General features: G+C 33.3%; 7 protein-coding genes and 1 non-coding gene across 15 annotated transcripts; 7 read left to right on the plus strand and 1 right to left on the minus strand.

Annotated features, from left to right (window-relative positions):
* The first annotated feature begins 2769 nt into the window (after positions 1 to 2769).
* On the plus strand, positions 2770 to 4416 carry LOC103827899 (epithiospecifier protein). Its single transcript, XM_009103461.3, has 2 exons — positions 2770 to 2918; positions 3174 to 4416. The coding sequence occupies exons 1-2, from the start codon at positions 2886 to 2888 to the stop codon at positions 4170 to 4172; spliced, it is 1032 nt and encodes a 343-aa protein (XP_009101709.1). The 5' UTR covers positions 2770 to 2885; the 3' UTR covers positions 4173 to 4416.
* LOC103827898 (probable calcium-binding protein CML43) lies at positions 4209 to 5375 on the minus strand. The gene has a single exon (XM_009103460.3). The coding sequence runs from the start codon at positions 5247 to 5249 to the stop codon at positions 4701 to 4703; it is 549 nt and encodes a 182-aa protein (XP_009101708.1). The 5' UTR covers positions 5250 to 5375; the 3' UTR covers positions 4209 to 4700.
* A 236-nt stretch (positions 5376 to 5611) lies between these two features.
* LOC103827900 (alpha N-terminal protein methyltransferase 1) lies at positions 5612 to 8564 on the plus strand. 2 transcript variants are annotated; one of them, XR_004448266.1, is made up of 9 exons: positions 5612 to 6303; positions 6649 to 6793; positions 6855 to 6913; positions 6997 to 7107; positions 7186 to 7287; positions 7429 to 7483; positions 7573 to 7670; positions 7751 to 7981; positions 8287 to 8564. XR_004448266.1 is itself a non-coding variant. In XM_009103462.3 (8 exons), exons 1-8 carry the CDS (start codon positions 6016 to 6018, stop codon positions 7874 to 7876), a joined length of 984 nt encoding a protein of 327 aa, XP_009101710.1. In that variant the 5' UTR covers positions 5613 to 6015; the 3' UTR covers positions 7877 to 8184. The 2 variants fall into 2 exon arrangements, 1 of the variants encoding a protein (XP_009101710.1); XM_009103462.3 differs by lacking the exon at positions 8287 to 8564 and having other exon boundaries at positions 5613 to 6303; positions 7751 to 8184.
* Positions 8565 to 8746: 182 nt separating this feature from the next.
* On the plus strand, positions 8747 to 11558 carry LOC103827901. Of its 2 annotated transcripts, XM_009103463.3 has the most exons (5): positions 8747 to 10086; positions 10177 to 10306; positions 10379 to 10678; positions 10756 to 10962; positions 11032 to 11558. In XM_009103463.3, the coding sequence occupies exons 1-5, from the start codon at positions 9821 to 9823 to the stop codon at positions 11329 to 11331; spliced, it is 1203 nt and encodes a 400-aa protein (XP_009101711.1). In that variant the 5' UTR covers positions 8747 to 9820; the 3' UTR covers positions 11332 to 11558. The 2 variants fall into 2 exon arrangements, with proteins under 2 accessions (XP_009101711.1, XP_033128276.1); XM_033272385.1 differs by having other exon boundaries at positions 8748 to 10086; positions 10756 to 11558.
* A 1670-nt stretch (positions 11559 to 13228) lies between these two features.
* LOC103827906 (berberine bridge enzyme-like 24) lies at positions 13229 to 16354 on the plus strand. Its single transcript, XM_009103469.3, has 2 exons — positions 13229 to 13888; positions 15066 to 16354. The coding sequence occupies exons 1-2, from the start codon at positions 13368 to 13370 to the stop codon at positions 16174 to 16176; spliced, it is 1632 nt and encodes a 543-aa protein (XP_009101717.1). The 5' UTR covers positions 13229 to 13367; the 3' UTR covers positions 16177 to 16354.
* Positions 16355 to 18417: 2063 nt separating this feature from the next.
* Positions 18418 to 27178, plus strand: LOC103827903 (probable anion transporter 5). Of its 2 annotated transcripts, none has more exons than XM_033272383.1 (2): positions 18418 to 18658; positions 25578 to 27178. In XM_033272383.1, exon 2 carries the CDS (start codon positions 25596 to 25598, stop codon positions 26895 to 26897), a length of 1302 nt encoding a protein of 433 aa, XP_033128274.1. In that variant the 5' UTR covers positions 18418 to 18658; positions 25578 to 25595; the 3' UTR covers positions 26898 to 27178. The 2 variants fall into 2 exon arrangements, with proteins under 2 accessions (XP_033128274.1, XP_009101713.1); XM_009103465.3 differs by lacking the exon at positions 18418 to 18658 and adding an exon at positions 23607 to 25374.
* On the plus strand, positions 18681 to 21928 carry LOC103827905 (protein prenyltransferase alpha subunit repeat-containing protein 1). 5 transcript variants are annotated; one of them, XR_004448265.1, is made up of 11 exons: positions 18681 to 18986; positions 19151 to 19474; positions 19551 to 19664; positions 19740 to 19866; positions 20008 to 20076; positions 20306 to 20383; positions 20586 to 20669; positions 20744 to 20794; positions 20889 to 21120; positions 21215 to 21376; positions 21556 to 21928. XR_004448265.1 is itself a non-coding variant. In XM_033272380.1 (11 exons), the coding sequence occupies exons 1-10, from the start codon at positions 18901 to 18903 to the stop codon at positions 21353 to 21355; spliced, it is 1302 nt and encodes a 433-aa protein (XP_033128271.1). In that variant the 5' UTR covers positions 18685 to 18900; the 3' UTR covers positions 21356 to 21376; positions 21556 to 21928. The 5 variants fall into 5 exon arrangements, 4 of the variants coding, with proteins under 4 accessions (XP_033128273.1, XP_033128271.1, XP_033128269.1 ...); XM_033272380.1 differs by having other exon boundaries at positions 18685 to 18986; positions 20889 to 21116; XM_033272382.1 differs by lacking the exon at positions 21556 to 21928 and having other exon boundaries at positions 21215 to 21471.
* TRNAV-UAC lies at positions 24971 to 25043 on the plus strand. Its single transcript has one exon. It is a non-coding gene; the product is annotated as a tRNA-Val (tRNA).
* Positions 27179 to 27380: the final 202 nt, after the last annotated feature.

Below are 27380 nucleotides of genomic sequence, written 5' to 3' on the forward strand. Positions count from 1 at the left end.
AATCAGAGTGCAACACAAATATACAGGATAAGCTGAATGTACATCACATAATAATGTAAATGGTACGTACTTAATAACTAAATTGTTGATTAATTCTTGGTATCATCTTTAAACACATTGTTTATAGGTGGTAATAACTCTTGATGTCGATAGAATTCAGAGATAACATTTAACATTTTTTACTACTTCTAATCTTTCAAAAACATAAGCTCATTTTCTCGACATTTTTCGTAGATGATAATTTTGATAAAAGTAAATAAATAAAACTAAAAAGATATTTTTTAACTAATGTAGAAATGTAGTTTAACTTGAAATAGAACCAAAAACTGGATAGTATAATCACGAAGTTGATAATCAAATTTAATATATTTTAATATTCACTAACTACCTATTATAAATAAATTTTATAAGGTCTATAAATCATACAGTCTCTCCATCCCTGAAAAAAATATATCATATAACACACACATATAATTATATTTCAGCTAATTTTTCTTTAAAAAACAAATCTAATCCTGATATTCACTAATCAAAAATAAATATTATGTTAAAATCATGATTTTATCTAAACTAAAAGTTAAAATGAGAGTATATATTCTACATATATTTTTTAATTGTCATATTCAATAGTTATCTTTCAATTTTTCATTTGATTTCTGAGGCTTTTATTTCTTGTGTTCTAATACAACACTCTATTAAATTAATAAAAATGTATATATTGGCATAGATATCCTGAACTAATATACACATTTATAATACTAATTACTGTGTGTTTTTATACAACAAATGAAAAATATATCTTTGTGCAGCTGAGAGAGTATGAATTAGACATAAATAACTAAATATTCACAAACACACATGTTCCCAACTATAGTGCTAATTATTTAGTTATTTTTACAATTTTCACACAGATTAGAAGAGTTACAAAAATATATTTATATTCTTATTAATTACGTCAATTAATTTGGCTACATAGTTACATAAATAACTAAATACATTTCACCGTTTAATATATTATGAAATTTTTTAAATTTGATATATCAATCTAAATTATTTGCTATATATATATATATCACAGTTTAATATGATACTAGGATCATATTTTTTAAAGAACAAAACTATTTTCTTGAACTTTTATGTTATATATTAATATGATAATATTGGATAGAGGATAAATATTTGCTTTAATTTTCTATTTAAATATTTTATTAATATTAAAATAGTATTTTTTTTAAGAAATAGTTTAGTCACATGTGGACCGCCTGTTCATGAGAAAAAATCTTTTGATTTAACATTAACAAGCAACATGCACACTAAACAATGTAAATCAACTAACTTTTTACCAAAAAAAATATAAAAAACGTCTATTAACCGTTTAATACATTATGAACAATTTTAAAATTTGATATATCAGTTTAAATTTTTTACTCTATATATATATATATATCATAGTTTAATATGATAATATTTTTTAAAGGATAAAACTATTTTTCTTGAACTTTTATATATCAATTCAAAATTTATATTATATATTAATATGATAATATTTGATAGAGGATAAATATTTGCTTTAATTTTCTATTTAAATATTTTATTAATATTAAAATAGTATTTTCAAAAAGAAATACTTTTGTCACATGTGGACCGCTATTCATGAGAAAGAGCTTTTGATTTAGAACAACATTAACAAGCAACAAGCACTAAGATCATTTTCAACACACTTTTATAATTATTTATCAAACATAAGTACTATAAAAATACATGTGAATTTTTATATTATCTAGAATTTTAATGAAATTTATATTTTCTTAAACACAAAATAAAGTGGATCGAAAATTCTCTAATTGCTGTTAGAACTAAGCACAAGTGGCAGTAGGAAAAGTAATAAACACCTTAAGACATAAGTGGCTTAAATATAATGGATTGGCGTGGGAGTTAACAAGTTGTTGTAGCTTGAAACATTTTTGAACAATTTTAAAATTGGTAGTTGTAACAAATAAGATTTGTTATATTTGTTGTTAGTTGATATAATTTGTTGTAGTGTTTTAACTTAAAACATACAAAATACATACAACAATGATTATAACGGACAAATTCTCGTTTGTTCTCATTTTTCCTAGTGTTTGCAAAATATGACATGGTTTTGTCGTGATTTATAAATGCAATATTTTCTAAGATAAAATATATAATTAATTATTTTATAAGAATAACAGTATATAAAATTTAAAAAAATGAAATTCTAATATAAATTAAAAGTTTATAATTTTAAACAAAACTTACAATAATAAAGATAATATATTTTCTAAGAGATTATATAAATATCTCTGAAATTTATAAATATATCCTAATTTAATATAATAATATTCGACAGAAGAAAAATATAATGTTTTCATTTTAGTAAAATTTTAAAATAACTTTTAACCTACCTACAATCGTATGCACTGTAAACACAGTGAATGTTATTATTATTTAAAAATCGTAGTAAGCACTGCATTTGCGTAACTATGATATAATACCAAAATATAGTAGAAGTAAAACTTATGTTAATAATAATAGTTTTCAAAACTATTTAGTTCATTAATTTTTGATGTGATTTATACACATTGATTTCGACTAATACACATAGAAAAGAACAGTTATATGTACACCTTGAAAGTTTTTCAACTCTCTATATTTTCTAATCCTCTAATTAAATAGAATATTTAGGACTTTTTTTGAGAATCATATTGTGTGACTTTTGAAAAATAATAATTAGGAAAAAATAAAATCTGAAAGTATTAGAAAAAATCTTGACACATAGAATATTGGCCTATAAATAGACTAACAGTGAAAGAAGATGATAGACGCAAGCAAATAGCAAATACATAAATTCGAACATTGCAGCTATGGCTCCCACATTGCAAGGCGAGTGGATCAAGGTAATTACTTAGTTAATTAATTAATAAAGAATTCTTTTTAAAATGCTAGCTTAATTTCTATCAGTTCTTTATTTTGCACGAGAAAACATTATACTAGAATTGGATATTCATTGTTTTTTTACTCGAGTATAATGAGTATATTGTCATAACTTCGTACTACCACCCTGACTGTCAAGTAACTGAGTAATAAACCGACTCATATATATTCAGTTTTAACTGTGATTAATCATCATCATCATCATCATTAATTAACAGGTGCAGCAGAAAGGAGGAGAGGGACCTGGAGCAAGAAGCTCACACGGCATAGCCGTGGTCGGAGACAAGCTCTACTCTTTCGGTGGCGAGCGTACTCCAAACATTTCCATCGACAAACACCTTTACGTCTTTGACTTCAACACTCACACATGGTCAATCGCCCCGGCCAACGGACAAGCCCCTAACGTCCAGGCTCTGGGCACCCGCATGGTGGCCGTGGGAACTATGCTCTATCTATTCGGAGGCCGTGATGAGAAGAAACAGTTCGACGACTTTTACTCGTACGATACGGTGAAACAGGAGTGGAAGTTCATCACCAAGCTCGATGAAGAGGGAGGACCCGAGGCTCGTACTTACCACTCGATGGCTTCGGATGAAAACCACGTGTATGTTTTCGGTGGGGTGAGCAAAGGCGGGACCAACAAGACCCCCTTCAGGTTCAGGACCATCGAGGCGTATAACATTGCTGATGGGAAGTGGGCTCAGCTACCTGATCCTGGGGAGCAGTTCCCTAGGTTCGAGAGAAGAGGAGGAGCTGGATTCATTGTGGTGGAAGGAAAGATTTGGGTGGTTTACGGGTTTGCAACTTCGCCTGATCCTAATGGAAAAAACGACTATGAGTCTGATCTTGTGCACTACTTTGATCCTGCTACTCAAAAGTGGACCGAAGTGGAGACTAAAGGAGAGAAACCTTCTCCGAGGAGCGTGTTTGCGCATGCGGCAGTAGGGAAATACATAATAATATTTGGAGGTGAGGTCTGGCCGGACCCAAACGGACATTTGGGTCCTGGAACATTGACCAATGAGGGTTACGCGTTGAACACCGAGACTCTGGTGTGGGAGAAGTTTGGAGGAGGAGCTGAGCCGGGTGAACTCGGTTGGCCTGCCTACACGACTGCTACCGTCTATGGAAAGCAAGGCCTCCTCATGCATGGAGGGAAGCGTCCAACCAACAAACGTACCGATGAAATGTACTTCTACGCAGTCCATTCCGCCTAAGCAATGCTCTCTCACTACTCTCAAAGGTTCGTTTGTGTGGTGAGTATTATTACTATTTGTGTTGTGTCTCATAATATGTAAGATAAAATAAAGGTCTGTGAAACCTATGAAAATCAGCCAACTGTACGTGGCTTATTATCAAGTTAAACTATGTGTGTTTCTCGTTTGCAAAACTGTACTGGTTGGAATAATATGTACTACTACTACTTGTGTGTTTAATAAATGATATGAAGTTATCTACAAATTTGTTTGTCTCATTTAATTTCCTGCAGTCCTCTTAACATTTATTCACCATATCTATGTCCATGTCTTTAACAGCACAAACAGTGCAATACAATCTTTTTTATATCTCTCATCTTGTTTGAGTTATTTGATAATTAATTATTTCACACAAAAGCGATGTTTTGATGCTAACAAGCAGAACATTAATTTGATTTTCTTGGAATCAAACATTACACAAGATTCATCTTGAAATTGTTTTTCTTTCAAAAGAAACAAATCAAACGAGAAAGTTTATAAATGAAAGATTCAAGAGGAAGGGACAAGAACAGTTTGCATCATGTTCTTGAATTCAAAAAAGTCAACGCGACCATCGTGATTGCTATCAACGGAGACAATCATCTTCTCCACTTGTTCGATCTCTCCTGCTTCAGGAAGCCCTAGCTTCTTCAAAACATTTTGCAACTCCACGGCGGAGATAAACCCGTCACCGTCTTGGTCAAACACTTTGAAGGCTTCTTCTAGATCTGATTCTTGAGATCCGTCGCACTCGCAGTCTCCTGCAAAGAAGGACTCGTCTAGTGTTCTGTGGAGTGCTGCGAAGTCTTCGAACCGGAGTCCGGTTTCGTCCGGTTTGATGTAAGATTCGATGGTTGGTTTGAGGTCCGAGATATCCGCGTCGAGACCAAGTCGTGAGAGGGCTTGACTCAGTTCTTCTACGGTGATGAATCCGTCGCTGTTTTTGTCGAATAGGTCGAAGATACGTTGGAGACGGAGAGCGTTTAGACTCGGACTTCGTAGTCTGAATGAAGAAGATTGTCTCGAGAATATCTTCTTCTCGTTAATGGTGATCTCCATTGTTGCTGTCTTCTTCTTCACACTTGCTCTCTATAAGTATAATCAGAGACTTGTAGGAATCACGAGGCGGAGACTAATCGTTCATTTCTTTATAATTAATATTAATATTTTAATATTTTTTAAAAAATATTAAATTAATATTTTAGGTTTAAGGTTTAATTTATAAAACTTGTGGTAATTTTAATAATTTTCCTAAGTAAATAATATTATTTATGATTTTATACTATTTTGTGATAATTTTTTATGCTTTCAAACAAATTTACCTAATTTTATTTTTTAAGCTAACGATAATCTTATATATATATTGTATTTTAGTTTATTACCATTAATTAATAACATATAAAAATCTATAGAACATTTAAAAAATATATATTTATTTTTCTTAAGAATATTATTATTTGGCAGCGTTGACTGTTTGACAATGAATAAGTTACGTGTATATATTATATATTACGTAATGTGGTTACTTTTGTCATGATGTCTCACGTTGGTGACGTTCCAATTGCCTATTGGTTCCATCTTTTAGATTTTTCCAATTTAACAGACAAAGACATGTTAGTTGACAAAGAAAATGACAAAGACAAAGACAAAGACATGTTGTTAATGTCAGATTTATACAATAAAAACTTCATTACCTAAAATAAACAGTACAAAACAAAACTCAACTAACAATGGGAAAGCGAGTCGGGTTGAGTTCTGAATTCTGATACTCGGAGACCCGGTTTTGAATCAAAAGCCCACAAACCCAAAAAGGCCCATAAGTAAAATGACATTTTCTCTTTACGGCCCATTCGTATTGGGTCACCTCCACTGCAACCTCCAAAACGATATCTCGCCGCCTGTCGACGACGACGTCTGCTTTGCTTTGCACCGTAAGTATCAACTTAGAAGAAGCGTTTTAGCTCAATCCTTAGATCCGATGGAGGTTTGTGGCGTAGATTCTGAAGGGAAGGAGTTTAACAGCGCACAAGAGATGTGGAGAGAAGAAATTGGAGAAGAAGGAGATGAAACGAAGAAGACCCAATGGTACAGAGACGGAGTTTCTTACTGGGAAGTAAGTTATATTAGTTTTGTTTTTTTGTTGTCTGTCTCTGTCTTAGGCTTAGAATGGTGACTGCGGATGACTGCGGTTTGAACGAGCGGGCGGTTTAACTGGTTTTAACGGTTATAAAAACGTATAGATATATGGTATTGTAGAGATTTTTGTTACTATTAACTGTGTTGCGGGCGGGTCGGTTGTAAACATTCGAAGGGTTAGTTTTAATTTCACCTCTTTTTTCTTTATTTGATTCTCTGTAGTATATCTCAGATTTGATTGACTTCTATTGCAAGTAAATTTGTAACCCTAACATGATTAACATGTATTCCAAATTGTGTTTATTTCATTTATTAATTGAAGGGTGTTGAAGCTTCTGTTGATGGAGTATTGGGAGGATACGGGCATGTGAATGATGCTGATATTATAGGAAGTGAGGTCTTTCTCAAGACCCTTTTGCAAGAAAGATTAGTGAATGGAGAAACAAATCAACATCTAGTGGCTCTTGGTACTCTTCTCTTTTTTTTTACACATGTGTTTCTTTGAAAATCACACAACTTCACTTGCAGATTGTGGATCTGGCGTTGGAAGGATCACCAAGAATCTTCTGATACGGTACCTTAACGAGGTGAATGTTTTTCTATGATTCAGTTCACTTGCTGCTATGCTCTCAATTCTTCTCTGTTTTAGTTTTATTTTTTTTGATATTAGGTTGATCTTGTCGAGCCTGTAGCTCAGTTCCTCGATGCGGCACGTGAAAATCTCGCATCTACGGGCTCAGAAACGCACAAAGCAGCTAACTTTTTCTGTGTACCTCTTCAGGTAGTACATTCTCTGTTTTATCTTAGTTTTCATTTCTCCTTCACATTTGTTTTGTTAATATTTTTGATATAACTGTAGGAGTTTACTCCAGCTGATCAGAGGTACGATGTCATATGGGTTCAGTGGTGCATTGGGCATCTCACTGACGATGATTTTGTTTCTTTCTTTAACCGAGCAAAGGTGAAGACTTTTTTTGTTTCTATATTTCGTTGCACCATGTTTTGTTTCTCTATTACAAGTCAAGTGAAACCATAGTTTTTTTTTGATGCGGTTGTGTCTTTCTGCTGCTTAATCTCATGTGATGTTTGTGGTTGATCTTAGGGATGCCTTAAACCCGGTGGGTTTTTTGTTGTGAAAGAGAATCTCGCTAAGCAAGGTTTTTTTTCCGTTCTTGACTTTGATGTTCTTATGAACGGTTCTATCTGATAAAAACTTTAAGTATATTTGTTTTTTTGTGTTGCGCAGGATTTGTTTTGGATAAAGAGGATCGTAGCATCACCAGATCGGATCCCTACTTTAAACAGCTCTTTCGTCGATGTGGGTTACATCTCTATCAAACAAAGGTTTAGTTCTTGTCTCTTCTTTAATTCGTCTTAAAAACTGTTGGTTTAGAAGCTTACAGTTTTGCCAAAACCATTTCCAGGATCAGAAGGGTCTTCCGAAAGAGTTATTTGCTGTAAAAATGTATGCTTTAACGGTTGATACACCACCCAAAGTCCACAGAACCAGATCGAAAACTAGCAGCAACAGACCACAAATTATCAAATGACAGTCTTGTTTTTTTTTTTTATGTGCGAAATTCTAGACTTTATTTAATGAAAGAAGCTACCTAAGTTATTGTAAGATCCGTGGAGCAAGGCTTGGTTGCTTCGAGGTAAGTTCACTGGCCTGCTCGAATCTCCTGTCCTCGCCTGGTTTATGTACCTTGTTCATTTTCTGCTCATTTGTCTGAATTTGAAGATATATGTACTAGAATTTACACATAAGTTAGAGCGTATTCCTCAAATGGTGATTTGTAATCTGAATCGTAGTTGTCTTATATCAATCCTTTTTGCGGCCGAGGTGCCTTATGTTGAATTGCTGCATTCATCTCCAAACGTGAACCATAAGACAAGACAACCATCTTTGTTTCTTTGCTCCTAAATATATTTTGCTTATTTGTTCAAAAAATGATTATAGGTCAAAGAACTTGCGTAGAAGATCTGTAGTGGTGTGGGGTGTTTTGCTGGTGTTTTTGCAATTGCGGATTGCTTTTGGCTAGAGCAACTTGTTAGCGTTTGAGGCTTTTTGCTGGTTCTATATCTAACGGTTTATTGTGCAAAAATCCATGTAGAGTGTCATTGTTGTTTCCAATTCTCCGCTCAGGTGTTAAGCGTTGGTTTAGGGCTTCTGCTGCTGTGTTATAATGGGATCAAAATCTCGTATGCTATTGTCTTTGTATATATTGTCTTTAGATATTGTCTATCTTATTAGATATTGTCTTTCATATACCATTGATGGTCTATCTTATCTCTTCCTTGCCTTTGTTATTTTCACGGGTTTGGGATTAAATATGCTCATGAAGATTGTTTCATGAAAACTTTTCCCGACTATAAGACCTGGTCTTATCATGTAACCGTTTTATTTTAAATTTGAAAGCCTTTAGTCAAAAAAAAAAAAATCTCGTATGCTCTCAATGCAAAAACTTTAGGCCATGTTTGTTTTTGTATTTAATTTAGCATCTAGATTTAGCATTTGAATACAACATCTAAATAATGCATTCAAATATCGTTCGTTTATAATTAGTATTTGCATTTGGATGCAATATCTATATCCAATAAGCATGGATTTTTTTTTCTTCAACAAATAAGGAAGTCCCTTTCTATCTTTTACTGTTCACAAACTTAGATACACAGAGGAACCCTGGAGACTCCGAAAGCCCTAGCTGCCGCCTCTCTCTTTCTCCCTCCTTGTCGGCCGCGAGTCACCATTGTGGGAAGCAGCTGGTCGTCGCCCTCCTCGCCACCAGCCGGGTGGTGTTGTTCGTATGTGTGTATTGATTGTAAGTTGAGTTCAGTGTATTGATTGTAAGTTGACTTTCGTGTGACACTGAAAAGAAGTGACGTCTAGCTAACTGAAGGTGTTAAAGTATGAGAATGAGAATGAGAATGAATGTTATGTTGACACCGAGAATGGTGGTATCTAGAAAGAGATGTTGTTGTTGAGTTGTATTGCATTGTAGAGTTATTGAGTTTTGAGAGGGGCGCCAGTAAGATTGAGTCATGCCGAATCTTGGCATAAGTAACTATTGAGCCCGCATGGTAGACAGTGCTAGATGAGCCAATGGTCACAAGTAGGTAATTATGTAGGTTATGTAGGAGCTGCGGTTCGTAGACTGGTTTTGGCACTCCGCATGACAGCCGCCATGGTGGGGGCGACTATATGCGTGCGTTAGGTCCTTGAGTTTAGGTTGCGTAGTGTCAAGTCAGTGTGTAGTAGTGGTTGAGTCCACTGCATTTGTTTGTTGTTATGCTGTATCACTTGATTGATTAATTGTCAGTGGCTAATCAGATCTCTTCACGTATTGAGTAATATAGAGTCTCATGTAGATCTACAACAAAACATAGTGAATTCTAACCAATTTTCTGACCACTTAAGTTGGTCAAAACCGTTTCCGACCATAAACTGATCCAGTTGGCGGAGAAAAAAAAATTCTCAAGATTTATTCCATACGATGCCTACTCGAGAAGATTTTCTGCGTTATCTTCAACAAAATCCAGTTGGTGATGGAACACCAAGTTTTGTTGACACATTTCAGGGATTTGAGACTTACTTCTCTCAACCAAATCCGGCCAATACCAACTTCAGAGACATTCCATCCACTTCGACTCCTCCTACTGCAGCGCACATCCCTCAGATGACAGTAGATGATCTTCTGGGGGCTCCTGGACGAGAGAGCCTCACTGTACTCGACCCACTAAGGCGTGGAAACGCTACTTGGTAAGTGTTATTTGATATAATTTTTTTGATTTTCAGTGACTTGTGGAAGTAAACTTCCATGACTTAAAGAATGATTTTTTTTTTTTTTAGGTTTAAGCATGATAATGGGAAAATTTCGAAAGCTATATTAAAGATGATGAAATCTGACCTACCAGGACCATATCCTACTTATAAACATCTGCCTCGTGATGCAAAAACAAGATGGTTCAGAGCATTTGCGGTACTAAATTTATCACTGTAAATTTATCTTTTACTCTTTCTTCATTCACTATAAAGTTTCTTTACTTTCCAGCAACAATTTACTTGGGAACCGAGCATTACTGAAACCGTAAAAATTGCTTACGAGAAAAAGGCACAGAAATCTTTTTCAAGCAATTTGTGTGAATGGAAAGAAAAATGGAAGCTTAACAAAGATCCTCCGGAGTGGGTATCAGATGATAATTGGCTGGGTTACGACTTGATGTGGAAGGATGAAAAAGTCCAAGCAAAGTCTTCCACAAACTCTACCAACCGGAAAAGTGAGCGTGGTGGTTTTGGTATTGCAATACACAACACAGGGGCAAAATCCTATGAAAGGCGCAAAGACGAGATGGTAAATTATACTGTTAAATATACTTTGGCTAATTGTAGTTACTGTGGGTTGATTTTTTTGGTTTTCATTTTGGTAAGACCATTGATAATGGAGGGGAAGAGCCTGATATGCTAGCATTTCTTGCGGATGCACATCGAAGTCGCAAAACTGGTGACATTCTTGACAAAAAAGTGAAGCGGATTGTGGAGACTGTCAAGGAGAAGATAAACGATCAGCTAACTCAAGGTGGATCAACTGAGACAAACCTTCTTACCCAAGCACATATCAACAATCTGGTTTTAAAGGTTAAGTTAGTTAGTTTATTTTTTTTTTGCAAATCTTTGTGCTTTCCTTATATATTTCTCATTCTACAGGAAATCCCTGTCATTAAGGGTCACCGTTTTGGGTTTGGAACACTGCCGGACCCGGGACAAGTACCTTCTTCAGCTTCTTTCATGTCAAATTTGGACCAAGAAGAACAACTACGGATTGCAAACGAGAAGATAGCAATAGCTGATGAGAAGATTGCTATGGCAACAGAGAAGATTGTGACACTGGAGAATGACAAAGCTGCGAAAGATAAGGTTATACAGTATTTGCAAAACTTAGCATCTAAGGTTGTCAGCAAATTTCCAGATTTGCTTCAAGAAGATGAAGATGCAACTCAAGAATAAGTCTTATGCTTGTAGTCTTATGCTTGTAGAAGAAGAAGCTTTAGTAACAAACGTGTGTTACATATTATGCTTGTAGTTTTTTGGTTAAAGCTTTAGTAATGAACTCTATTGTAACTTTAACGGTTGTTTTAAGACTTTAGCAAAATATTTTGCTAAAACTATTTTAATGTTAAATGTTTAAGTAGGTTTCAAGTCTAAAATATATTTGATTTAGTCTTTTAAATTTTCATTGCAATTTTATTGATTAATAAATAATTAAATTAATTAATTTTATAAATGGTCAGAATTTCATCAAGAATAAATGATCACAAATTCGTCAAAAATTTTACAACAAAGAGGTCAATAAGTGGTCAGATATTTGTAGATAAAATTTGACAGTAATACGTTAGAAAATGGTCAGGAATTTTTGACCGTTTACCGACGATAATTTCTGATGACTTTTATGACCATTGTTTTGGTCAAAAATATTTGACAATTTTCTGACCAAAATAAATTTCTGACGGAGCTTTTCCGACGACTTTATGTGGTCAGAGATTAGACAAAAACTCGTTGTTTTGACCAATTTCTATCGGATTTGGTGGTCAGAAATCATACTTTTCCTTGTAGTGAGATAGACTGGTCTACTTCATCTCTTCACTGAGTAATTCATTTACTTATGTCTTTTCTTTCTATTTTTCATGTGCGCAGAATTGTGAGTAGAAGTGATGGATATGGTTGGATTGTATTTATCACCGAAGGTAGTGCGTCCGGATTCCTAGGACTAGTAACAAAACACGTTGGGAGGTCTAAATGAATAGACGTGTGTCGCTTTAAACCCCGGATCGGACACTGTGGAACGGGTCGTTACATGATGAGTATACGGTGCCCTTAATTCAAAATATTCTAGGCTCTTTCGTGTAACAATTTTCTGTAACAATTTTCTTTATGTGATCTATTTTTTCTCTAATAAATTTCAATAATATTTAGAAAATATTTTAAAGTTACTATTTCATCAAATATAAACTGAAATTACCAAAAATATTTCAAAAAAAAAAACTCATACACATGTTTTTGTTACAAAGGTTTTTAAAATGATTAAGTATACATTATTAAAAAAAACATATTTTGATAAAAGAAAGTTTTAAAAACCACCTTTAAATTCTTAATGCCTTGACTATTTCTTTGCTGGTTGATATTAAATCTTACGGGAAAAAACTAATGAAGAAACATCATTTTGATCAATGATGGCTTTATGATTTTTTTAAACAGAGATGGCTTTATGATTAATAGGTGAAAACAAATGGTAGAAATATTAGAGGGTCAATGAAAATGCTGAACCAAGACGTTAGGTAGGGTTTTTGAAAAGTCCACTAAGCTCATGATTAAAAGTTGAATTTGCACTGATGGTGAGCTTCTTCAAAGTCAAAGAAGCTAACCGCGATTTAGATATGTATATGTAGGTGCGTGTTTTAGATAATTAAAGTCGTCGTTTAAATGAGGACTTAGGAATTTTTAACAGATTTGAGAACTGAAAAGAGAAACTGTTGCAACTTGCAAGATAACAAGTTGAGCGACTAAGTCTACCACGCAAGCCAAGTCAAGAAAATAAAAGGGGTCACAAGCTGGAATAAGAGAGTCAAATTGTCACGACGTTAACATGGAACTGTCACTGTCTCACGTCACGAGACAAAATAATTCTAGTCAATGTAACCATTCCATTGAATCTCGAAATAATTGAACTAAACCGGGGCTTCTACCTCTAGTGGTAAAGGGCTTACATCTGTGAGTACCGCTACCTGGGTTCGAATCCCGGTCACTGGGGAATTAACATTTCGGCATCGCCAGGGACAGAGGACCGACACGTGGCAACACGTGACTAGTCTGGATCATTTATGTGAGACCAGAATACCTCTGTATAATTCAAAAAAAAAAAAAAAATTGAACTAAAATAATGAATCTTGTTTGATCACAATCTTTCCTATATATATACATTTCTGCATTGACAAAACAAGAACACTTCTAACATACAATCCATTTCCATCTTGTCCTCGCTGATTATGCTTTTGATTGCAGAGATGAGACTTTCAAAATCACCCCCTTCGATTTCCTATATATCGTTTTTAGCCCTGTATATTTTTTCCTACACAATAACACCAGTTTCTTCAAACTACCTACAAGAAGACTTCGTCAAGTGTCTCCATAGAAACACACATGTTAATTTTCCACTCGAGAAAACGTTCTTCACTCCTGAAAAAAACGCCTCAACCTTTATCAATGTTCTTGAAGCGACGGCTCAGAATTACCGATTCTTGACCAAGGCAACACCCAAACCAACTTTCATATTTAAACCGGTTCATGAATCTCATGTCCAAGCTTCAGTCATATGTTCAAAGAAACTTGGAATTCATCTCCGTGTTAGAAGCGGCGGTCACGATTTTGAAGCCGTGTCTTATGTTTCACAGATAGAAACACCATTTGTATTGCTTGATTTGTCGAAGTTGAGACAGATCAATGTTGATATTGAAGAAAATAGTGCTTGGGTTCAAGCTGGTGCTACACTTGGTGAGGTTTACTACAGGTAATTAATCTAATCTACGGTTGTTTCAAAGACCATTATTTCTGTATGCATTTATATATAAATTTAATTTCCTAGTTAGTCAAAAAAAAATTATAGTTATATGTACAGATATTTCCCAATTTTAAGTAAAATATTTGTGGAAAATGCAAACTCGAAATAATTTGGTTTTAGAAAGGTTATGGTGATCTGAAACCACATAAACTAAGAAGGGTTTATTCTACTAACAATTTAAAATCAGTTTCTTCTGTGGTATATCTTTAAAAATATTTGGTTTTAGAAAGGTTATTGCTTTCTTTCTTTTTGTTAAGTTCAAAGGATTCAATATATAAATAATTTGGTTTTGAATAATTTCTGATGAAGTATATAGAGTCCCAGTTGAACAACACAACTTTAAAATTTAGTCTAATAGCATCAAAGTTGTCAAAACAAAAAAAACATCAAAGTTATGGCTATTTCTTGCCGCACATGGAACTAATCAACTAAAAACAGAAAATTTTGATATTACGGTACATGTTAAATAACTTTAATTAATATTATATAAATAGATAATTCCGTACGTAAATTGTTGGTTATGTAGTTTTTTCTGACCTAAAGATGATTATATATGTTAGAATTATTTTTCAAAACTATATCACATTATGTTTGAAATTTATGTTAAAAAAAGAAGAATGTTTGAAAGGCAACTGAAATTATCTTTGACCATTGAGTCACCAAATCAATCTTGGCCGGCTACAGATCAGTGTTTCAAATTCTTACAAACTAATCAAGAAAAAGTCAAATATTTTTGTTCTAAAAAATATATTTTTCTGTCATGTTGATTATCTAGTGTTTTAAATAATGAATTTGATAAATTTATAGAATAAACAAATATTTCACTGTATGTATTTTTACTATTGAATATTTTTCACTATTAAATATTTTGAGTGGCAATTGAAATTCATCTTGATCGCTGGGTCACCAAATCAGTCTTTGCTGGCTACTGATCAGTGAATTCAAATTTTTACAAATATAAACGAAAACGTATTTTGTGTCAACTTATATATCTAGTGTTTTAGAATATCATGAACATTATAAATTCAAGATGTATTTAGCCAAATCTAATATAAAACGCAATAAGAATAAACATTATATCACTATTGAATATTTTGGTTGATTAACTGCTTTTGTTTAACTGCAGAATTGCAGAGAAGAGCAAGATCCATGGATTCCCAGCAGGTTTGTGCTCAACCGTAGGCGTAGGTGGATACATAACAGGAGGTGGATATGGTGCCTTGATGAGGAAGTATGGTCTTGCTGCTGATAATGTTCTAGACGCAAAGATAGTTGATGCACACGGTAAATTACTCGACAGAAGCTCGATGGGTGAGGATATGTTTTGGGCGATTAGAGGAGGCGGTGGAGGGAGTTTTGGGATAATTCTAGCATGGAAGCTCAAGCTTGTTCCTGTTCCTGAAACCCTAACCATCTTCAGCGTTACCAAAACATTAGAACAAGACCCTGACCTCAAGACTCTTTCTAAGTGGCAACATATTGCAGACAAGCTTGTTGAAGAGCTCTTCATACGAGTGGTAATCAGAGCCAGTGGAAACAATACAGCGGCAGCATCGTACAGAGGTCAGTTTCTTGGTGACCAAGGCACTTTGATTGGGATCATGAAGAAGGCTTTTCCGGAGCTAGGGCTAACTGAGAAGGATTGTACCGAAATGAGATGGATTGAATCCGTTATTTTCAATGGTGAATTTCCAAGTGGTACTCCTATTGACGCATTGATTCAAGTGAAGTCACCTTTAGTGAATCCGTCCTTCAAATCAAAGGGAGATATCGTGAAGAAACCTATCCCTGCTTTAGCTCTGAAAGGCATTTTCAAGAGAATGGTTCAACAAGAGCCTGGTACATTTGTTGCTTTTACTCCTTACGGTGGAATGATGGCTAAAATCTCTGAATATGAGATCCCTTTCCCGCATAGAAGCGGAACCCTCTTCAAGATTCTCTATAATTCAAACACTGGGACGAGACCGAGCAGACAACTTAACTGGATCAGAGAGCTGTACAGTTTCATGACGCCTTATGTCTCAAGCAATCCAAGACAATCTTACGTGAACTACAGAGACCTAGACCTGGGACAGAACACGAAAAACACGACATCTAACTTCAAAAATGCTCAGATATGGGGAGCTACGTACTTCAAAGGAAATTTCGAAAGATTGGTGAGGATTAAATCAAAGGTTGATCCAGGTAACATCTTCAGACACGAACAGAGCATCCCAACTCTGCCCGTTCAAAGCTAAACTCATGATGCAACCACTACTATGTAAAATAAGAATAATGGTTTATTGATTCTAGCTCATGATACAACCACTACATGCAATAAACATTATAAACTAGAAGACATTCGAGCAATGGTTCTTCTGTATTTCAGAAAATGTTCTAGCTAATAAGAAGGCGTGCATGTGTTATTTTGTTTCACCCTCAACAATACTAATTCAGTGTCCTATAAAATGAGTATTTATTGAAGACGTAAGTTTCTGAGATATTATGTAGCAGTTCGTGAAATATTTCATGAGATAGTTCAATACGTGTGTCAAGAATTTGAGTTGTGAACTGGTTATAAAGAGTTTGTCTATTGTGATTACGTGTCTTAACTAGAATTTGTAAAAGAAAATAGAATATGTGGTTAAAGACAAATAGACGTTTTTATTATTAAGCAAAAGAGTTTTAGAGAGAAAATGTCTATACAAGAAAAATAAATTTTCTTAAAGTATATGGAAAGAATCTGGAGAAAAAGTATGTGGTTTATTATATAAGTAGGGATGTATCTTACTAGAAAAGTAAAACTCGAAGAGAAAATTGAAGGATTTATTGTGTGATTGTTGAGCGTTGACGTAGTGTCTGGTGAAGTATACCGTTGTCTTGGGCTTGTGGTATTGTTGTTGAGGATGTGTTTGACGGAGTTTATCGTTACTTGGAGCTTGTGGTGATCAAATGTGTTATGTGTTAGTGTTGATGTGCTCATTGGTATCATTGGATGTGTGTTAGGTGTTGACATAATTGGTGACGTATTTGGTGAAATATGTGGTGACATACTTGAAGAGATTTGCAGGATTAAAGTCTAGACTTAGGAGAATTTTAGTTTAGAGTTACGTTATTTTGATAAAATCTAAACTTTGGACTTAAAATTTTTTATCTTGAAGAGTTCATGTTATAAAAGAAAATGTAATTCAAGTGGATTGTGCTTGTATTATACATTTACAAATTGGTCGTAATTTGTTATCTAGCCTTCTTTTCTCTACGAGTATTCCTCTACGCCGGCGCAAAATATTCTCTCTCTTTTCTTTTTTTTTGGAATTTAGAGGGGGAAGGGGTTTCATATCTTACCTGGTAAGATTTTCGGTTTTTTTTCCCTCTTTCTGGAATTTGAAGATGTTTATTAGTTCATTTTGCATTTAGTGTGTAATCAATCCCAATTTCTGATCCAATCAAAAATCAGAAGTAAAAATCTAAACTTTGGACTTAAATTTTTTTATCTTGAAGAGTTCATGTTATAAAAGAAAATGGTAATTCAAGTGGATTGTGCTTGTATTATACATTTACAAATTGGTTGTAATTTGCTATCTTGTTTTAGTAGATTCGAAATCTATACGAAATACCAAAGATTAGGAAACAAACTCGTTTAACAAACTTTTGTATCGTTTACTTTATGCTTTTCATTTCTTGCTTCGTCCACATCTTTATTTATAAGATAGATACTCGTTCTCTTATAAGAGGTGAAGAATTCCCTGAGCTTCTAACCATATTTTCCAATTTAAATCAATTAACTGGACGTCGTTATTCGATTTTGCGGGCAAGATTGTCACCATGCACGCATGTCTTCAAGTAATTGATCACGAAAAAGTAAGTAAATGTGGCTAGTTTTTTTTTAATCATCGTAAATGTGGCTAGTTTTATTTTATATTATGATGTATCGTTTTAAAAAGAGTTCAATTATGTATTGGGTCGAAAATACACGATCCATAACCAAACCGAAAATTCACAATTATTTATTGGGTTTAAAATTCTTCTATCCAAAAGAAGCAGAACCGAAAAGAACCGATCCGAATAGACTCGATTCATACTCGATTCAAAAAATATGAATATCCAAAATTATGAATTTTTGTGTTCTATTTTCTATGTTTATTTTGTGATTTAGTCAAAATATCGTTTTCTTAACAATTTTTGCTTCGTTTTTTTAACAATTTTTGCTATTATTTTTGTAGCATTTTCAAGTAATATGATTAAAATTTAGAATTTAAAAATATTTTATTTTAAATATTAATAATTTATTTTAAGTTGTTTTTTTAATGTTAGATATATAAGGCAAATGTCAACTAAAATTGATGGGGTTTAGATATTTATGTCCTTTTTAGATCTTAAGTATCCGAACCGGATTTGAACCCAAAATTATATTATTTTAGAGATATTTTATTTATAAGCCTGAACTTCGGATCCCCGACCGGAAATGAATCAGAAAAGAAGAAATGGCCGTTTCGTTGCAACTCATTTACACATCGTCGTTGACCCAAGAAAAAGCGATCTCCATCGTTCTCTAAATTCTTTTACAAACCCTAAAAATCTCAATCTTCTTCACCGTCGAATCACTGCTCCACAGTCAAAATCCAAAACCCATTCTTCATTCTCTCCGATTTTGAATTTACTTTAACAATACCCTCCCTCCATTCGCATTGTTGAAGTTAAAATTGAAAGGGGAGAGAATGAATATCCAGAGGAAGTAAGGTATGCTTTGCTTTGTGATCTACATTGTGAAGTAAGGACGCATTGTTTTTTTTCTTTTCCAAGATCTGAAAAATATATTTTTCATTTGCTTCACCTTTTTTTTTTATCCTATCCTAAGATGAGAGCTATGTTTCATTAAAGAGTTTGATTTTATTTTCTTGAAGTTATCTAAATCAGAAATATAATAGTTTGATTTCATTTCAGGTAATCGAAAGTTTCTGAAAATCTCCCAAGGAGACAAAATGAGACAAGGGTCTTCATGCTCTGAAGAAGTCTGCTTCGACTTGTTGAATCAGTTCGAGCATCTTCTTGAATCTGACCCTCTCATGTGAGTATAGAGAATCTTCTCCATTGTAGTTTATTCCTATGACATAACAATGCTGGTCACTAAATTGGATTTGCGTTTTCCTTATTTTCTTTCTATTATGCTTCCTCTTACTTTTGTTTTTGTTTTTGTTTTTGTTTTTGTTTTCTCTCTCTCTGAGTTAAAAGTGATGAAGTTGGGTTTATTCACCCCTCACAGTTCACACTGCTGGATAAAGAATCAGGATCCGTTGCTGACGGAAGCTCAACAAGTTTCTGGAATCAAGATCATAAACTGGGAATATCAACTGACATACTTATCCAATTATGTAAAGATGCAAAACATGCCTTCCTGTCTGCATTTAAGGAGTACAAATGCCTTGAAACCGCATCTACTTCTGCCAAAGATATCTCGTCTGGGATCCCTTCTTGTTCCCTTGAGAGCAGAGTCATGAAACATAGCCAAGCTCTGTTGCTGTTAAGCTCAGACTTTGGAACTGCATGGAACGCCAGGTTGCTTTTAAATGATGTTCCTTTGTTTCTCTAGTGTTTTGTTTCTTTATCTAACCCTCCCTCATCTTGTTGGTAGGAAGTTGATCTTGTCCAAACAAGATCAACCCTTGGAGGCATTCACGGAAGAACTTCGTCTTTCTAGGCTCCTTCTTTCTAACTCTCCAAAGAGTGAGCCAACATGGAGTCACAGGTCGGTCATCATAACTTAGTGAAGAAAAGGAAACCTACAACTGTTGCTCATAATATTTTTATTTTATTTTAACAGAAGATGGATAATTAAGATGCTTTCCCGGAGGTTTTCAGCATCACAAGAGATTATCACCAAAGAGTCTGAGCTAGTGGAATCAATAGGCGAGGTTTATATCAGTTTGTGTGCTTTATATATAATGAAGGTTCACCATGATATGTACATATTGGTTTCTTCACAATTTCACTATCGTAGATTAATATATAAATGGTCGGTCTCTCGTTGCTATTCCTACTAATATCACAGTCACTTATTCTGCTCCTAAACATTTACTTGGCCTTTGCAGAGATCAAAGATGAACTACCGTGCATGGTATCACCGCTGCTGGTTGGTTTCCTACATGACAACAGAGCAGGTTTATCATTCTCTACAATTTCTTAAGATTTCTGGAACATATGGCCTCAACTTTTGAACATTATGTATGGTCCATTCCCTTTAATTTAACCTTTCCCTGATGTCATTAAATTGGCTACTTTTGTTACCTTAGCTTGCCAAAATAAAAAATCATATGGTTTAAGATAGGTACACCATAAGCTTTCTCTAATCTGTGATTCTGATTACATTATATATGTTGTTGGTTTTAGGTGCTACAAGAGTTGAAAAATTCTAAAAGGTGGGCAGGGCTGCATGTAGCCGATAGTTCTTGCTTTCATTACCGCAGAGTAAGAGCCGCATATCTTAAATGCCGCAAGTTATGGTAAATCTAGAGTATGCATTAATAATGTAACTAAGCGGTCACGTGACTTATCGCAAATTATGTTAGGTCTTGTAAGTATGAAGTACACAGCTAACATTGTCCATTCAAATCTGGTCAAGTTTCCCATGTAGCTCACCAACCAGTTTTTGTTTTCCATCAATCTGCAGCGGCTGATGCTCAGGGTTTTGGAGACACATAATGTGGAAGGAAGCAACGCTTATGATAAAACTGAGGCACATAAGATCTGGAAGGTAGGATTTGTCTTCCGTGATAATCTGCTGAAAATTAAAATGGCTCTTAAAAACTCTTTACAATAATGTGACAGGAAGAGCTTGATTGGAACAAAGAGTTGGTGGCACGTTACTTGGGCCGAGAGGTATGATCATCTTTCATCTTTATTGGCATGCTACTATGGGGATGGCCGAATCAGTATCAACTTATTATGTGTTACTGCACTTTTTATCTATCAGGCACTATGGCTTCACCGGCGATTCCTCTCTCTTACTTGGATAATGCATTTCGGACGCAACCAGTCATCTGAAACCGGACAGCGCATGGTCATGAATGAAGAAATTGTCACCTTCATTGATAAAGAGATCCATCTTCTAGAATCTTCTATGACCGTTCCAGATACCAAGTTTGAAGATTTTCAAGCTCAAGCATTGCATGCTGCTGTCTACATGCTATGGCTGACAAAAGTAAGTATTGGTCTCTTCTTGTCCAAAATAGATTTGAGAGCTTACTTTGTGATGATCCATTGATTTCTTTATTCTGGTATGTAATTGTTTATGAGCAGAATGTTCCAGAGATGTGGAGAATGCTTGAGGAGAAGCTTGGAACAGAGAAAATCAAGTGTATACTGAACACAGTTGCTCAAGAGAGACCCTCCTCGCTTTTGCACCAACTAGATATTTTTGCAGCTGATCTTGAGTATTGATCAATATGTTAACCGTTGTTGGAATAGCATGATTAACCCCAGTCTCTTATTTGGATTCTTAACTCACGATTTGACACAATTTTTTTTTATTATAATTTTTTACATTTTTCGGCTAAGAAACATTTTTTTAGTTAAAAGATAAATACGTCTCTTAGTCGAAGCTATGAACTCTAGCTAAGAGACCGTGGTTAATCATTGCCTAAGGTTTCAATATATAAAATTTACTAGAAATAAAAGTTTAACGTTGATGCCCACATCCCCTATATATTAATTGAGAAGCATTTAAAAAATAAGAACCTTAATTTTGTATTAATTAAAAAAAACCCCAAATCCTAGGTGGCACTCTAAATGCCTTCTAAATTCTATTTCAAAGAATTCTAGAGCATCTAATATAAAGTATAGTTTAATCTAATGGTGTCACATTATTTTATAATTATATAACACTAGAGAACATTATATTAACCTAAAATATAGGAAGTGTGTATTCTTTCCTTAAATAAAAGCTACGGAATTACCTAATATGATTTACATATATATGGCAATTAATTATTATGAATAATGGCAATTAATTATTATGAATAATGAAGATTTGATAACAATTTTTGCATCATTCTTCATTTTTGTTTAAAGTTATATTATTAAAAAAAATTAAACAATCACATTAACCATATAATAAAAAAATTAGATTTTTTCTTATATGTTATATTTTTAATTTTTTAAAATGACTTTAAATTACAAAAATGAGGAAACCTTATATGTTATATATATATTTTTTAAATGACTTTAAAATACAAAAATGAGGACACCTTATATGTTATATTTTTCTTATATGTTAGAATTTTCTTATATGTTATATTTTGAATTTTTTTTAAAAGACTTTAAATTACAAAAATGTAAGTTTACCTTAAATAAACGACTAAAAACATTAAAATGACATGTATCAATTCGATGGTTGATTTGAAAGCTTTCAAAACCATATGCAAGATAAAATTCAAAATAATTTAACTGTGGAAACAATACTGTTAACTTTTTTCAAAAATGTGTTCGATGAAAAAAATAAGGTTTTTATGTCATAATTTGTTTAATGTTCAGTAGAGAACATTATATTAACCTAAAATATAATAAGTGTGTATTCTTTCCTTAAATAAAAGTTACCGAATTACCTAATATGATTTACATATATATGACAATTGATGATTTTGAATAATAAAGATTTGATAACAATTTTTGCATCCTTCTTCATTTTTGTTTAATTTTATATTTTTTAAAAAAATAAACAATCACATTAACCATATAATTAAAAAATTAGATGTTTTCTTATATGTTATATTTTGAATTTTTTTAAATGATTTTAAATTACAAAAATGAAGAAACCTTATATGTTATATATTTCTTTAAAACGACTTTAAAATACAAAAATGAGGACACCTTATATGTTATATTTTTCTTATATGTTATATTTTTCTTATATGTTATATTTTTCTTATATGTTATATTTTGAATTTTTTAAAACGAATTTAAATTACAAAAAAGTAAGTTTTTCTTAAGTATACCACTAAAAACATTGAAATGACATGTATCAGTTTGCTGGTTGATTAGAAAGTTTTCAAAACCATATGTAAGATAAAAGTCAAAATAATTCAAATATGAAAACAATACTGTTCACTTTTTCAAGAATGTGTTCGAGGGGAAAAATAAGGCTTTTATGTCATAATTTGTTTAATGTCCACTAGAGAACATTATATTAACCTAAAATATAAGATGTGTATATTCTTTCCCTAAATAAATGCTACTAAATTACCTAATATTATTTACATATATATGGCAATTAATGATTATGAATAATAAAGATTTGATAACAATTTTTGCATCCTTCTTCATTTTTGTTTAATTTTATATTTTTTAAAAAAATAAACAATCACATTAACCATATAATTAAAAAATTAGATGTTTTCTTATATGTTATATTTTGAATTTTTTTAAATGATTTTAAATTACAAAAATGAAGAAACCTTATATGTTATATATTTCTTTAAAACGACTTTAAAATACAAAAATGAGGACACCTTATATGTTATATTTTTCTTATATGTTATATTTTTCTTATATGTTATATTTTTCTTATATGTTATATTTTGAATTTTTTAAAACGAATTTAAATTACAAAAAAATAAGTTTTTCTTAAGTATACCACTAAAAACATTGAAATGACATGTATCAGTTTGCTGGTTGATTAGAAAGTTTTCAAAACCATATGTAAGATAAAAGTCAAAATAATTCAAATATGAAAACAATACTGTTCACTTTTTCAAGAATGTGTTCGAGGGGAAAAATAAGGCTTTTATGTCATAATTTGTTTAATGTCCACTAGAGAACATTATATTAACCTAAAATATAAGATGTGTATATTCTTTCCCTAAATAAATGCTACTAAATTACCTAATATTATTTACATATATATGGCAATTAATGATTATGAATAATAAAGATTTGATAACAATTTTTGCATCCTTCTTCATTTTGTTTAATTTTATATTATTAAAAAAATAAACAATCACATTAACCATATAATAAAAAAATTAGATTTTTTCTTATATGTTATATTTTGAATTTCTTAAAATAACTTTAAATTATAAAAATGAGGAAACCTTATATGTTATATTTTTTTTAAACGAGTTTAAAATACAAAAATGAGGACACCTTATATGTTATATTTTTCTTTTATGTTAGATTTTTTCTTATATGTTATATTTTGATTTTTTTTAAACGATTTTAAATTAATGTAAGTTTTCCGTAAGTATACGACTAAAAAAATTAAAATGACATGTATCAATTCGATGGTTGATTTGAAAGTTTTCAAAACCATATAGAAGATAAAAGTCAAAATAATTCAACTGTGAAAACAATACTGTTCACTTTTTTCAAGAATGTGTTCGATGAAAAAAATAAGGTTTTAAGTCATAATTTGTTTAATGTCCAATCCGATCAACTCATGATGTATTAATTATACTTTTGTTCCATTATTTTTAATAAAAATTGATCTGATTCATTGGAAAGAAATTATATAATAACAACAATAAATATTTTATATATATAAATAAAATGATCAAATGTATAAAAGAAACTATCGATAATATATACAAATAAACTCACCCTGCGCAAGGCGCATGTCTTATCCTAGTAAACATTAAAAAGAAAAATCAAGAGTAAAACCAATTGTTATACGTGAGGTTGAAAATATTGAGAGGAAAATAACATATTCCTGCTCTGGGGATCAAAATATTGCTTGGAGAAGACGTACCATCTCTGCTTTGGACTCTTTATGGCGAAAGTTCCTGAATTTGAGACCATTTCCGCATAGAGACGGAACCATCTTTCAAGCCTTAATTATGCTATGAGCTGGACCTCAGAAAATGACAATAGTCCAACCAAACAAATAAAATGTATCAGAGATCTATTCACAGTGTCTATACAGTTACATGTGAAGTAAGCCAAAGTGAAACCTTAAGTTATTGTGTCATAAAAAAAAAAAAAATCAAAATACTGAAATGGGTTACATGAACAATCTATTACACTATATGATTATTTAAATGAAACGAATGAAACATGCGACAAGGTGCTGTGGTGTAGTGGTTATCACGTTTGCCTTACACGCAAAAGGTCTCCAGTTCGATCCTGGGCAGCACCAGTATTTTTGTTTTCCATCTTTTTTTATCAACCGTTTGTTGTTTAATAAATAAAAGAAGAAGAAATGGCCGTTTCGTTGTTACTCATTTACACATCGTCGTTGACCCAAAAAAAAAAAGCGATCTCCATCATCATTCTCTAAATTCTTTTACAAACCCTAAAAATCTCAATCTTCTTCACCGTCGAATCACTGCTCTCTCTCCACACTCAAAATCCAAAACCCATTCTTCATTCTCTCCGATTTTGAATTTACTTTAACAATACCCTCCCTCCATTCGCATTGTTGAAGTTAAAATTGAAAGGGGAGAGAATGAATATCCAGAGGAAGTAAGGTATGCTTTCTGATCTACATTGTGAAGTAAGGAGGCATTGTTTTTTTTTCCAAGATCTGAAAAATATATATTTTTCATTTGCTTCACTTTTTTTTTTATCCTATCCTATGAATCATAATAGCCTATGATGTTTCATTAAAGAGTTTGATTTGAAGTTATCTAAATCAGAAATATAATAGTTTGATTTCATTTGTGTGACATAGAGAAAAGGTCTAAGTAACATGAAGCTATCCAACATCCCACAACGCTATGTCATAGTCTTCTTGACTTTCCTCAGCACCTCCGTCTGTTACATTGAGCGTGTTGGCTTCTCTATTGCATACACCGTCGCTGCTGATGCTGCCGGAATCAACCAGTCAAGCAAAGGAACCATACTCTCCACTTTCTTTATTGGCTACGCTTGCTCTCAAGTCCCTGGAGGTTGGGCTGCTCAGAAGATTGGTGGAAGGAAAGTCCTCCTTATGTCGTTTATTCTATGGTCGTCTACTTGTTTCTTGGTTCCTCTTGATCCTAACCGAGTCGGGCTCTTGGTTTTCGCCCGTTTGCTTGTGGGTGTTGCTCAAGGTTTCATCTTTCCTTCTATCCACACTGTTTTGGCTCAGTGGGTGCCTCCTCATGAGAGGTCTAGGCTGGTTTCGATAACGACTTCGGGGATGTATTTAGGTGCAGCTTTGGGAATGTGGTTGCTCCCTGCTTTGGTTGAGTTTAGAGGTCCTGAATCAGTTTTCATAGCAGAGGCCTTAGCTGGTGTTGTATGGTCATTGCTTTGGATTAGGTACGCTACTGACCCGCCTCGGTCTGAGCATCCGAAAGCCGCTGCTGCTGGATTTGGAGGTGCTCTCTTGCCAACTAATGTCAACCACAACCATAGAGTTACTCACATCCCGTGGAAGAAGATAATGCTCAGCTTACCCGTTTGGGCCATTGTGGTTAACAATTTCACATTCCATTACGCTTTATATGTGCTGATGAACTGGCTTCCGACTTACTTCGAGCTTGGGCTCAAGGTCAGTCTTCAGGGAATGGATTCGTCGAAGATGGTGCCGTACCTCAACATGTTTGTATTCTCCATTGTTGGTGGGTTCATTGCAGACTATTTGATCACCAAGAGAATACTCTCTGTTACCAGAACACGCAAGTTCTTGAACACGGTTGGGTTCTTAGTCGCTTCAGCGGCGTTGATGGCTTTGCCTCAGTTTAGAACCTCCAACGGTGTGATCTTGTGTTCCTCTGTGGCTCTTGGGTTTCTGGCATTAGGGAGAGCCGGTTTTGCGGTGAACCACATGGATATTGCTCCCAGATATGCAGGAATTGTGATGGGAGTTTCGAATACTGCTGGGACATTAGCTGGAATCATTGGTGTTGATTTGACTGGGAAGCTTCTTGAAGCTTCTAAGTTGATCTACTCCGATTTGTCACATCCAGAGAGCTGGAGAATTGTGTTCTTCATACCTGGTTTGCTCTGTATCTTTAGCACGGTTGTGTTTTTGTTGTTCTCTACAGGAGAAAGAATCTTTGATTGAATGGGATCAAAGTTTATGAGAAACCCTTATCAAGATTAGTTAGTAGAGCCCTCTTACATTTGAAGATCCATTGAAACCTTGGACTCTCAGGCTCTTCATTGGTATTTTTTTTTTTTGGGTGAGTGAACTTTGAATCACACCAAGAGTTTCATTATTAGTTGATCTTGCAATATACTATGAATAAGAATAAAAATCTGTAGTTGGATAATCATTGAGGGGTTATATTTGGATATTGTAAAATTTTCGAGTTTTTATATACAATTGTAAGAATTTATGAGGAATTCGGATGATTCTTTTATTTCTATTTTTCATGGTATGTTGCAAAGCATGTGTGATCTGGTTAGGTTTGGAATATTTGGTTTCAATTTTAGACAAAGCAATATCAAAGTTAAAAGTAATTAAGTTAATGTTATTAATATTTTATCAAGAAAATTGATTTTGATATTTTCGGTTTACTTGATTTAATTGCATAAGGCAGTGCAA

Source organism: Brassica rapa, chromosome A06 (assembly GCF_000309985.2).
Source record: "Brassica rapa cultivar Chiifu-401-42 chromosome A06, CAAS_Brap_v3.01, whole genome shotgun sequence".
Classification (NCBI taxonomy): Eukaryota; Viridiplantae; Streptophyta; class Magnoliopsida; order Brassicales; family Brassicaceae; genus Brassica; species Brassica rapa.